The sequence below is a fragment of the Medicago sativa genome, chromosome 6, assembly GCF_051527215.1.
Source record: "Medicago sativa cultivar Bolivia chromosome 6, Bolivia_mono, whole genome shotgun sequence".
In the NCBI taxonomy this organism is placed as follows: domain Eukaryota; kingdom Viridiplantae; phylum Streptophyta; class Magnoliopsida; order Fabales; family Fabaceae; genus Medicago; species Medicago sativa.
Window position 1 is genome coordinate 29,052,494 of NC_140754.1, and position 14,006 is coordinate 29,066,499.

At 31.7% G+C, this 14,006-nt stretch overlaps 1 protein-coding gene and 1 long non-coding RNA gene across 4 annotated transcripts in view; one reads left to right on the top strand and one right to left on the bottom strand.

Moving 5' to 3' along the window:
* The first annotated feature begins 8,528 nt into the window (after positions 1-8,528).
* Positions 8,529-14,006, top strand: part of LOC146914373 (S-sulfo-L-cysteine synthase (O-acetyl-L-serine-dependent), chloroplastic-like) — a 57,623-nt gene continuing 52,145 nt past the window's right edge. The window contains exons 1-2 of one of the 3 annotated variants that reach the window (XM_085717233.1): positions 8,529-8,820; positions 8,969-9,148. In XM_085717233.1, the coding sequence (XP_085573359.1) occupies positions 8,972-9,148 (177 nt within the window). In that variant the 5' untranslated portion in view covers positions 8,529-8,820; positions 8,969-8,971. The remainder of the gene's footprint in view (positions 8,821-8,968; positions 9,149-14,006) is intronic. The other 2 variants (XR_015014155.1, XM_085717232.1) reach the window with 2 other exon arrangements.
* On the bottom strand, positions 12,016-12,676 carry LOC146914374 (uncharacterized). Its single transcript, XR_015016717.1, has 2 exons — positions 12,599-12,676; positions 12,016-12,310 (listed from the first exon to the last, which is right to left on the bottom strand). It is a non-coding gene; the product is annotated as an uncharacterized LOC146914374 (long non-coding RNA).

The window sequence follows — 14,006 nt, forward strand, 5'->3', positions numbered from 1 at the left end:
ACATTAATACCGTTTATACTAAACGTGGTGTTGATAAAATTTACTACGATAGACCTTCTCCGCAAGATTTGCTTTTTGAAGAAAATGAAGATATTGTTCAAAACTCGTACTCGGGTAGGTCCATTTATGAATGGAACATTGACGGTCTAAATGATAGACAAATTGTCACGGTTATTCAGAAAATGCTTATGTATTCCACTATTTGTAAACAGCAAGGTAATTCTGATAGAAATATTGCTAGTTTTATTACCGTCGGATTTGTGGGCCAACTTAGAGGTTGGTGGGATTGGTATCTCACTGCTGCTCAAAGAGAAGAAATTCTTTCTCATAAAAAGACTATTAAAAATGAAGCCACAGGATCTGTGACTAATACTAATGAAGAAGACGCAGTTTATACTTTAAGTCTTTCAATCATAAACAATTTTGTTGGTACTAGAATACCTGTTGGAGAGCGTATTTGCACTCTTTTACAAAATTTACGTTGTCCTTCTTTGACACATTTTAGATGGTACAAGGATACCTTTTTATCAAGACTTTTCATGATAGAAGACCCGAATAGTAGTCATTGGAAAGCTAAGTTTGTTGATGGCTTACCTCATCTTTTTGCCGAAAAAATTAGGCAATCTTTAAAAAATAGAAATGATGGGATAAATATTAATTACCCAGATTTAACTTATGGTCAAATTACGAATACTTGTATTCAAGAAGGCCTTTCTTTATGTAATGACATAAAATTAAAGAATCAGCTTAAAAAGCAGAAATTAACAGAAAAACACCAATTAGGTGAATTCTGTGAACAGTTTGCCTTCGACTTAGGTAAACCGACAGTTGAAAGAAAAAACAAGAAGAAAATTAGTTCTTCTAATGATACTTCTCAAACTAAGAGAAAGAAACATCACAAGTCTTCTAATAGGAAGAAACATAGAGAAAATTTCTCTAAAAGAAAGTCTAGGGAAAATTTTCCTAGTTCTAAAAACAAAAGGAAAGCTGATAAGTTTTCGAAAGGTATTACTTGCCATAAATGCGGCAAAAGTGGTCATTATGCCACTCAATGCTGGACGAAGAAACAGCTTAATGACATAGAAGATGATAATCTTCGATCTCAACTTGAGAAAGTTTTATTTAAATACTCTGATAATGAATCAGAAGATAATAATGAGGTTATAGATCAAATTAATGATTCTTCTAGTGATAACGAGTCTATTAATAGTTCAGACTCTGATTGCCTTTGCAATGAAGAGATAGACTATTGGAAACAAATAGTCGAAATGAATGGTTTAAATGTTCTTACGGCAGAACATGATGAAGCTTTAAAAGCTATTGATAGTATTTCAGACAATAATCTGAAAAGAAAAATATTAGAATTTCTTATTAAAGATGGTTCTAATAAAGATAAAGGTCCTCAAATTATTGAGACACCCTATAGAATTAGTGAAGTCTTATCTAGATTTCGCGAAACCAATATTAAGGAAACTCCTGTTTCTACTAATGATTTAAGAAGAGAAATTAATCTTCTAAAGGGAGAGATATCTCAGATAAAAAGAGATAATAATATATTATCTCAGCGAGTTTCTAAATTAGAAACTTTAAAAATTGAGGAAATTATTCAGGACATTCCTAAAATTGAAAATTCTAATTCTCCTACTTCCGAAGAAAAATCTGAAAATACTTTTTTAACTACTCTTCAAAGAGTTACTTCACAAAAGTGGTTTATAAAAATTACTTTAGTTATTAACAAAGAATATGTTCTAAAAAATGAAATTGCTTTGGTTGATAGTGGTGCAGATTTGAACTGCATTCAGGAAGGAATTATTCCTACAAAATATTTTTCTAAAACTACTCAATCTCTAACCCAAGCGGGAGGAGATAAACTTCAAGTTAATTATAAACTTTCTAATACTTATATTTGCAATCAAAATATTTGTTTACCAACTAATTTTATTTTGGTAAAGAATTTAACTCATAGAGTTATATTAGGAACCCCTTTTCTGCATAATATTATGCCCATCAAAAATATTGATCAAAGAGGAATTACTACTTTAATTGATAATCAAGAAATTACTTTTGAATTTATCACCAATCCTCATACTAGGATGCTTAATGAAGTTAAGGATATTCTTAACAAAAAAGAAAAACAAATATGTTTTCTTAAAGAAGAAATTAGTCTTCGCAATATTGATAATCAACTTAAGAAAGTTGAGATACAAAGACAGATTAAGTCTTTAGAGCTTCAATTCAATAATGAAGTCTGTAACGATTTTCCTAATGCTTTTTGGAATAGAAAGAAACATATTGTTTCTCTACCCTATATTGATGACTTTAATGAAAGTCAAATTCCTACTAAGGCTAGACCGGCTCAAATGAATGATGCCTATCAAGATTTATGTAGAAAAGAGATTCAATCTCTTCTTGACAAAGGATTAATTAGAAAATCTAAATCTCCTTGGAGTTGTACTGCGTTTTACGTTGATAACGCAGCTGAAAAGGAACGTGGTGTTCCTAGGCTTGTTATTAATTATAAACCTCTTAATAAGGTTTTAAAATGGATTAGGTATCCTATTCCTAACAAGAAAGATTTACTTGACAGATTAGCAACTGCTGCTATATTTTCAAAATTTGATATGAAATCTGGTTATTGGCAGATTCAAGTTAAAGAATCTGACAGATATAAAACTGCCTTTACAGTTCCTTTTGGTCAATTTGAATGGTTGGTTATGGCTTTTGGTTTAAAAAACGCGCCATCAGAATTTCAAAAAATTATGAATGATATTTTTGAGTCATACTCAGAATTTATTATTGTTTACATTGATGATGTTTTAGTCTTTTCTAAAACTATAGATCAGCATGTTAAACATTTAAAGATCTTCAAAGAAGTGGTCAAAAGAAGCGGGCTTGTTGTCTCTGCGCCCAAGATGAAATTATTCCAGACTAAAATTAGATTTCTGGGTCATACAATTGATAAGGGAACTATTATTCCTATTGATAGAAGTATTGAATTTGCTTCTAAATTTCCAGATATTATTTTGGATAAAACCCAATTACAAAGATTTTTAGGTAGTCTTAATTATGTGTCTGACTACTATGAGTATTTGTCTAAAGATACAGCCATTTTGTACAATAGACTAAAATCCAAACCTAAGCCCTGGACGGACGAACATACTCAGGCTGTTCGTAGGATTAAGAGTAAAGTCAAAAATTTGCCTTGCCTTTCTCTAGCCAATCCTAATTATTTCAAAATTGTTGAAACTGATGCTTCCAATTTGGGTTATGGGGGAATCCTTAAACAAGTTAACCCTACTTCTAATAAAGAAGTATTAGTTAGATTTACTTCAGGAAAATGGAATCCTACCCAATCCAAGTATTCTACGGTTAAGAAAGAAATGCTTTCTATCATAAAATGTATCTCTAAATTTCAGAGTGATTTACTTAATCAAAAGTTTTTGCTTAGGATTGATTGTAGTTCGGCAAAACCTATTATTGAAAAAGATGTTAAAAATCTTGTAGCAAAACAAATCTTTGCTAATTGGCAAGCTCAATTATCTGCCTTTGAATTTGATATTCAATATATTAAAGGAGAAAATAACTCTCTTGCTGACTTCTTAACTCGTGAATTTTTGCAGGGATATGACAACCCCTTATAGGGGAAGAGGAGGTCGTGGCCAATATGGTCGTGGCTATCAAGGGAGCAATAATATGTTGCCCCAAGCTCAAACTGATCCTAATATTCCAGTCATTGGTAACTGGTCTATGGTACAGTACAACAAAGGAAGACCTAATACTTCCAACATAAAGAAAGAAAAAGAAGAAGCATCTTCTTCGACAACAACCAAAAGTAAGAATATTTCTTACAAGCAAATAACTCTGGAAGAATCTTCCCAAGAGTATTTAGAAAACCCTATTAATGAAACCATCATGTATATTGATGATGAAGATCTTTCACTAAATAATAGTGATGGTTGGACTATTAAAGACAGATATTTGGATACTAGATGTTATCCAGGTATGGCTGGTAAATCTAGACCTCACCTTGAAATGCTTTTGATCGGATCAGGATCAGTTACCATTACTCATAATCACCATAATGGTAATACTAAAGACTTTATTAGTTTTTCTAAATGTCACATTAACAAAATTTTACTTCCTAAAGACTGGGGAATAAACCCCAATAATGAAAAGGCTATTATAGATAGTCAAAACAATCCTATTAATTTCAACTATTGGGATTATGTTAACGCTTTTACCCACATGTTTTATTACCAGAATCCTAAGAACAAGCATTCTTGGTTCTTTTCTATTAACCCAGAAATTGTGGAAAAATCTATCCCAAACTGGTTCTTTTCTTGGTGGCAAAAATTTGGTCCATCTTTAGAAATTCTTCCTGAAGAAATACAAAATTTGTATACCTCTTGGTGTAATACTAGCCCTTTAATTGAAAAGGTTGCATCTAGTAAACTTATTACAGGACAATGTCCTTGTCTGTTTTTCTGTAAATTTCAGATTCCTTGGATTTGGAGATGGAATATCACTATCTCTAAAGACAAGTTTAATGTTCCTATTCTCCAAAGAAATTTCTTTTATAAATTTTGGACTAATATGAGTTCAGACGACCTTAAAATTTTGATTGATAAAATAAAGGCTTCTATCTCATCAGATAAAGTCAAGAGTGTTAAAAATTCCAACACTCAAAACTTCTCTATGAATGAAGTAAAAACTTATTTTCAGAGGAAATATCCTCAAGAGACTAATGATCAAATTAAGGTCAGAGTTCTTGATTTCATGAAAGATCAGTTTTTCTGCTCTTTCCCAGAAGATAATATGTCAGTCTCATCAAAAGGATCCAAAGAAATTGATGAAGACGAAGATGTTCTACCTGGTGAGTCTCAACCAGATCCAACGATGGAAGATATTTGGGACTCTATGATTGAAATTGTCGCCAGCAAAGCCAAATAATTTCCCGTAGCATTTATCTCAAAGAATCTTTTGATGGACAATATGTCCCTTTCAGCTTTTGCTTTAGTCGTGATCAGCTTTAGCTTTAGCTTTTTCTTTTGCTTTTTCTTTTTGACAACTTTGTAAAAGTTGTTTGTCTTGTTGTACTTATTGTCAAAGTGACGATGGGGCCCATTGTGCACCCGGCTTTAACAATAATGTTGTTTTGTCGTTTGCTTTTGGCTACCGAATGTTTAGGTCGCCTTTTACCGGTTCAAATAGTGAACCTTTTTTCCTATATATAGGAAGTTTATTTTCATTCAGAAGCACGCTTTGCTTCCGCCTTGTAATCCTTTCTCAGTTTATACATAAAATCTTTTAACTTTGTGTAATATCTTGCACCTTTAATCTATATTTCTGAGTATCAAGATCAACTTATATATATATATATATATATATATATATATATATATATATATATATATATATATATATATATATATATATATGAGGGCATATCAAGTGAGAGGAGTAACTAAAATGAGAGATGAGAGGAATTAATTTGGACTGTTGGATCTAAATCAATGGCTAAGATTAAAATGCTCTTCAAAAAGAGTCAAATACTGCAACCTATACCCTTCTTCTCCACTTCATCGTTCTCTCTCTTTGGGTAATCTCTCCTGGGTTTTATTCGGTGTCTCTTCTTATTTTCACAGTTTCAATTTCACCATTTGGTAAAAAAAAAAACTTCACAATCGATTACCATGAACAAAAAGACCTAGTTTTTTTAGATCTTCTTATTCCAAACCCGTTCATCTCCCGTTCGTCACATAAATCAGTTTGAGATCTTAACCTCTCTCACTTGTTCTCCACTGGTTTCATGTTTCAAGCAATAACTGGATGATGTGATTATCCCAATTTCTCAATAGCTAAAAGATTAACAGTAAATAGATTTTATTATCAAATTTTTATTTCATTGTTTGATTAAAAGTGTGGTTCTTTTTAAATAGAAAAATTAGTGTTGATTCAACGAACAGCCTTGTACCAAGAACTGGAAATGTTAAACTTGAAAGAAAAGAATCACAGCATGAAATTAGAAATATTTTTTTAGTAAGGAAGAACAAAAAATTGCTTCAAAAAAAGGGAAGAACGTGAAAGATGCAAAGGAGACGAGAGGTCTGACAGAATGACAAAATAGGATGCGCTTACCAAAATTAAGTAGTACCACAAAGATTAATCTAAGGGTCAAGATTTAACCCTCTCATCTCTCACAATAAAAGTGCTCTCACTTGATATGCCCTCATATATATATATATATATATATATATATATATATATATATATATATATATATATATATATATATATATATATATATATATATATATATATATATATATATATATATATGGGTTATGATAGAAGACACCTTTTATGAAGGTGTCTTTTATCAAGTTACTCTATGAGTATTTGTGAAAAGACACCAACTTACTTTTAGGAAGGTGTCTTTTATCAAAGTTATAACTAAAAAGTGAAAATCACACCTTAAGGTGTGACTTGATAAAAGACACCACCAAAGGGTGGCTTGTAACATAACCCTATATATATATATATATATATATATATATATATATATATATATATATATATATATATATATATATATAAAGGGACCACTAAGAAGATGAATATCACTAGAGAAATTCTTGATTACAGTGGATGAGTTGTTGTTCTTTCCTGCCTCGTTCTTTTTTCACGACTAAGATTGGGAGAATTAGATTGGCAGAACTAAAGCATCACGTTTTCCTTTCTTTTCCATTTCCTTTTTTATTTTTTTTAATCAAAGAATCTTAAGTGGTTTTTTTTATTTATTTTTTAATTAAAAATTGCTTACGTGGCATCCACCTCACTTAAGTGAGTGGCCACATGGGCTTTGACCCGATCAAAATAGGAGGGGGTCACTGAGTTGCAAAAGGGGGTGAAGGTGGACGGCTGGAAAGTTGTTTTTTTTAATAGGGAGCCAAAATTCCTATGGAACCAAACATAGACTGGTGTATAAAAGAAAACAATATTATGTATCTACTTTCGAAATCAATAAAATTACTGGGCATTCAAATCAATTAAACCACAATCACCAAAAGTGTCTCCCTGTTTTAGATCTAAATCCCTTTTATCAATTATTGGACAAAAAATTCAAGCTTATAATAATTCAATTTTTATAGAGATAGATAAGAAAATTGATAATTTTTTAACAACTGTGAATATTCCTTAAAAAAAATGCCAATCATATTAATTGTATCCAAAACATAGATCAAACAGTTAGAAATTAATCTAAGTTCAATCACGCTGGCTAGGTATATCACACTCCTAGTCCAATAAATAAATAGATGTTCATCTTAAAACCCTAATCAAAAAGTCTCTATTTACTCATGGTAGAGAAGTAGAGGAGATGTGAGACTCCTCCAGAAATGAACTCTATTTATAGTTAGTGATAATATCTCTTGCTAAGTTTGGGTTGAAATTATGGGCTTTTTCTCCTAACCCACGGGGAAGGGTTGTAGAAAGATGCTTTTTTCTAGAGTAGCATGTGCACGACGCATAGCAACTGACAGAGAGCAAGATCTTGAGGAACGTGGTTTCAGACGCAGGTGCTGATTTCCCCCTATTCGTCATACTTTGAGTGTTTTCTTTATGCGAATTGATCTTGGGATAAAATTTTCCAATCTTATGATGTCTTCAAAGCCTTATTCATTGACAATCTTCATTCCATATCTTCTAAAGTATTTTTCAACATTCAAACTGGTGCTAAAAATCCCGCTTTATAGACCTTGTCGCGCATTTGCGCTTGGGGGCAGAGGAACATACCTAAAACTCCCACTTGTTTTGTTAATATGAGCTATATTCAGTAGTTATGTTAAGTGGCAATAATATACTTTGGAAGCATGGTTTATAAAATCATTCATTTTTTTGTTTTGTTTGTTTGACATATTAATGTAGATACGTACGAATAATTCATCATGCCCTTGGGAGCCATCAAGTAGTTCAATCAATTTATAGGCATGGAAGGATATATTGCAAAGCCACAAATTCTCTCAAATGTGGATGAGTTACATGTAGAGATTAGAATCCCTCAATAGGAATCGATGGATGTCAATATTTTTATTGAAAGACATAAGGTACAAACATTTTTTGAATCTCGACGAGTCAAAATCAAGCATAATATGGCAATGGAATCGTTAAGATCCGTAATCCAAAATGTATTGAGAAAATTTTGACGTTGATGAAGCAACAACTTTTCAAGATAAGGCTCATTGCAACCAATCTTTTGTCGTCAAATAAAGCATTAGAGAACTCATTGAGGAGTCTATTGAAGAGCATAACATAGAAGAAAATTTATAATTTAAATAAAAAAAAGGTTTCATCTACTAAACTATATTAGAAATATAATTCTAGATGATTTTACAATTTTGCCCTTCTGAGGGGCATTTTCATAATCTATTAATTTGTGGAATTTTGTTATTCCCACCCCTTGGTTGCCACCTCATAAAGCCTTAACATCCACTTTTCTTTCATTTTGTTTCCACCCATTCTCTCACTAGAGATCAAAACCTATCCATTATCTCTACTCTCTCCATCGAGCCATCCCTCCCTAACTCTCATTTGATCTTAATTTCTATCAATTTTACCAAACATGCAAGATCATAAATGTTATTCCCATGTGAATATAACCACTATGCAAGATCATACTTGATTTGCCCTACAATTATCTGTTTTGTATTGGCTTGGAATGACAGGAAATCACCAAAGTCCAAACTGCAGAAAACTGCATAAATTGTGCTGAAAACTGCGTCGGGTATTGCTTGCCGTTGATTAGGTTCCGCCGATTGGATTGTAAGTCTTAAAACACATTATGTTTTGCGCATAGCTCTATCTTTCTCCAGAAATTTGGTGGAATTTTGATCGAAATTCGGCGAAATTGGGGGTTTGTTTGTGCATTTAGATTTATACTAATACTAATGTTTATTAAATAATTTCTTAGGTTATGTATGGGTCGGTGGGACCAGCAATTGCATCAAAAAATGAGCTCCAAAGCACTGAGCTTATGACAAATTCCTCAAATGAAGCTGGTCTGGATTCTAATCTGGTACCAAATTCAATTCCAAACTTTTCATATCCACAACTGACTGAAACACAACAAGGCCACTCTCACTCATTTCAGGTAAATTATTTATAGTAAATTTATTTCATAAATTTATGGTTCATGCCTTCAATGATGATTTGCTTTTGTTTTAATTACACTACTACTTACACTCACTCATACAAGATTTCTTTTGTAGTTGAACAAATAGGTGTGACAGAAACAATATGCAAAAATCATTTTTCTATACTTTTATACACTTATTACTTCACACTTTGATGCAAGTATAATAAATCATGTCTATACACTTGGTTGTGACTTGTGAGTTTCTTTTTAATAGAAAGACTAATATGAGATGATGCCTTTTATCTTGTTTGCTCATGATGTTTAGCACTGTATTTTACTTTGTTTTTGTTACTTTATGGTGGTTGTTTTGGTTTTGGTTCAAATAATGGCAAATGATTTGAGTCTGGTGTTACTTATGGTGGTCGTATGTTAATTTGGTGTTCTAATATAATTTGAGTCTGGTGTTAGAGATGGATTAACAATATGAGATAATCAAAAGAAATTTAGCTGAGGGACTAAATTGTCAGACTCAGACAATCACTATATCAAGGACAAATGGTGATTCAACCCATGATCACAAAAATAAGGTTAAATTTAAGTCACGAAAGGGATTTAGCTCTACTAAACAGCAAAGTAATATATGTCATCAATATCAAGTAATATATATCAAGTAATATATATCAAAGTTCTTATGTTCTATGTTTTGTCAAAGCATAGAACATTACTTTAGAGAGTTTGTAATACTTGTAGATGTCATCAATATACTTAGTTGCAGTCAATTCATTATCCTTATAAAATGCATCAATATTCTCAACCAAATCCTTGGGCACAACTCTACAAGCAGCCTGTGTTTGACAAATTATGTTCATTCTTATTATTAGTCTACATTGAAAAATAGCACCATAAGTCACACAAACCATATTTCACAAGATCAAAAGAAATTAACCTTGCTTCTAGCAGCCTTAAGGACTGATTCAATGAGATCATAAAGACAACAGATGGAGGAGATTAATCACGAAATTATTAATTTGTTAACACATCAAATTGGTACAGTGTTTAATCCTTTCATACAGGATACAAACCGAAGTTACCAAGCCTTTGCCACACAAATGGAGAGAATAGCAAATTTGTTTACTCCTCCACAACCTGTTCAACAACCGGTTCCACAAGTACAAAACCCACAACCATTACGGTTGATCCAACCAATGGTTCAGAGGCTACAAATTGTGCCTCAACCCCAACTTGTCGCAAGGTTTAAACTCCTCACTATAGCAAGGTTTAAACTTTCGCCAATGATAGAAAAATTACAATACCTCTAACCTTCGCCCAAACACACTCCCATTGTGTTGACTGTGAAGGTTTACTGATCTTACGAAAGCACCGGCTAGTTTGCATAAAGGTTTTGTCAAATTGGCAACGAAAAAGGTAACACTTGCAAATGTTGGCTTACCTAAGAAAAATTCTTCTGAGCTTAAAAACTGGGGATGTCAGGAAACATATGTTATATTCTAAAACTTAAAATGACAAGAGGCTCAATTTCACGTTGAATTACCAAGTCTATAACCATTCCAAGGGAGAAAAGAACAAGACATCACAGGTTTAACAATCGTGGTTGTTATTTTAATTCAATCAATACCCAAGGCATTCTTATGGAATCAAGTAACATGTTATTTCTTAGCAGACAAAGATGTACTTAACTTTAGAAGATAAAATACATGCTCTTTTCTAAAATGATACTTTCCTTGTGTTTCTGATTAAAAATAACAGTTCAATGAAAAATAATTAAAAAGAATGTTGTATACTTATATTTAAAAAGAACATTAAATCAATGACATGTCATTTTTTTTAAATGAAGACAAGTAAAAAAAAAAACACACTCCCATAGGGATAGAACATGGAAAAAGGAGTTTGTTTGCTTGAAAGAGTCAATAAATTCAATGATAGTAAAATTGGGCCCAAAGACATTTGTTCAGCATTTATTTTCTATTATTGGCGAAAGTTTAAACCTTGCTATAGTGAGGATTTAGGCTTTGTTTTTTGTGTTGACTTTGGTGTTGATGGTTAGTTTTGTGTTAGCTTTGGTTGTAAACCTTAATTGGATGTTGTCTTTATTGGTGTTTAATGTCCAAGGTGTATGGGTTTAATTTGGCTGTTCCGCCTACAAACGTCACCCTTTGTTGTTTTTTATGTCTTGTCAGTCTCTGTTCGTCTTGAGCTGTTACTTAGTTATTAATAAATTTTGCCGTTCAAAAATAAAATGAATAGACTTAAAATCAATAATCACCATTTTAAATAAATTACAAAGGCAAATAAGTAAAATGTTATCGCATATAATAATAATTTATCATAATTTCACCAAGATTTAGCAGCGAGAAATTTGGGGTGTTACATCAAACTTTAGAAGAAGATAATAGTCTTATTGAGGTTACAGGGTAAGTATAAGAAGAATCATTAATCTATGAGATAATTTTACTACAAATCAAAGGAGAAAGGGCAAGAAAATTTAGGAAATTATTGTACAGGCCCTTATATCGGCCAAAAATCCCACTTTTAAAAGGTTTTATTATTGAAGAATTGTAAGCGTGGTTATTTATACTTTGATTTTATTCACTAGTTGATTATTTATTTTACCTTTTTCACACACATTAAAGTAATTAAAACTCTATGTTCTCGTTATGAAAACAAAAATGTTTCAAGAAAGGAGTAGGATGATAGGTTTTATGAAGAGCAAAATGAAAATATAACTTTTTGACTATATTTAGTACAGTGGTGATATTTATTATCCATCAATTTAATATTGTCATTTCTGTCATTATAACTTTTATCATTATTATGTACCAAAAAAAAAAAAACTTTTATCATTATTAGAAAAATGATAAGTGCTATAATAGAATATAATTATTCATTTATATTAAAATATTATAATAATCTAGTTTTGATTGAAATTACAATCTTTATTTTGAAACTTATTTTATGAAAGTCATAATGACTATGTTTGCAGATATATTATTACAAGGATATTGAAAACTTGTAATCATCAGACCTATCCAAGGCAACAACATAAGTCGTTTCCAAAACACTCTCCATAATTAAAGCCCCTTGATTTACAATATTTGAGGCAGGTGGTGTCTTTATTACAATGTTCGATAAAACCGCAAAATTTTCCACTATTTGCACCTACATTACAGAAAATTAAACATTGTTAGACACATAGTCTAATATTCTGAATAACTATTTCATATTTCAAAGATATTATAGATTTTTCCATAAAATCCTACAACTTAAAGATTAAAATGAACAACGAAGTTTTGCTAAAAAAAATGAATAAGGAAGTTGGAAAATAAAGACTTAAAGATTACAATAAAAACATATTCATTTAAAAACATAACTATCATATTCTACAAATGCAAATCATTTCGTTGAAAACATAACAAAGGTTTCATTGTGGAACTAGATTGTTGTTACCTTCAATTTGAACTGAAGCAATGCACATAATTACAAAGGTAAACATGAGAAGAGTCATGCGGGTTGCCATTATTTTTTGATAGCTTGTCAAGCAGTAACACCTTACAATAGGCTATATATAATGACAAGGAAAGTCAATGAAATAAATTAAAGGGTAATGCTTCCGGTGCCCGGGGCATTAAGAACAATAAATTATTGGGTCCCACTTGTTTTATCTCAGTCAAAGTGATAAATTAGTCAACTTGCTCTTTAAAAAACACAACATACCTTTCTAGATTCTCACTAGGCTTTTAATATAAAAAAATCTACAGCCTTTTGATAAATTAATCTTTCTAGAAGAAAATTCACGAAAAAAAAATTGGTATGAGTACATGTTTTCGCGTGAACTAGTTTGAAAGAAAAAAGGTGATAAAAAAAATTCACGGGAAAAAAAATTGGTTTGAGTGAAATTCACAACGAGAAATTTTTTTGTTAAGAAATGAAAGATGCAAGTGGATTCAAAAAAAATATTCAAAAAAAGTTCACATGAAAAAGAAAGGAAAGGACACGTGTTGTATAATATTTTAAATAGTATTGAATGCAACCTTTATTATTTTAATTAATTGGTTGACTAATTTTCTACTTTAATTAAGGTAAAATATTCAAAAGTAAATGAAACATAAACTTTATATTGGCTTTCCAGCGTTTCTCAAAATTCACCAACCCAACCACCCCCTTTCCAAAGACTTACCATTGATGAGGCCGAAGAAAGGTACAAGAGTCTCAAGGAGGTTGACTTCACTCCTGAAAGAGGATTTGACTTAGCACATCTGTCTGCCACCCAGCTTTTGAAGCAACCTTGAAGGAGAAGGGCTGAGAGAATTTAAATGCGATGGTGACCAAATACAACAACAAATCCATCACAATAGAATTCTTTACTAATGAATTTTATGAGAAGGAAGGTGTTTATTTTGCTATTGTGCGGGGGAAGAGGGTCGATTACAACCCACGAAGAATTAACAGTTTGTTGGGAATACCGGTACTTGAAGTTTGTGACGTTGAAAGGAGAAGGATAACACACAACTGGCTCGAGGGTCAACATGCATGGGACGAATAAACCGGCGCACGTTGTTTTATCTTGGTTTTCGGGTGTCAAACATTGATTACGTTTGAACCTTTTTAACCGGTGATATCTTATTTTTTCTTAGGAAGGTAAAAAGGAAGCAAAACCCTTGAGAATCGAGGTCCGGGAGTTGTTTTCGTTACGGGAAGGTGTTAGGCACCCATAACGACTATAGTATCCTATAGGAACCATCTTTAATTTCTACGCGCGCGCTTTATTTTTAAATGCTACTTTGAAAGATGATATTAAGCCTAAGAGTATTCTAAGTGAAGAATTGGAGGGAGAAGAATGTGTTTGAATTTTATT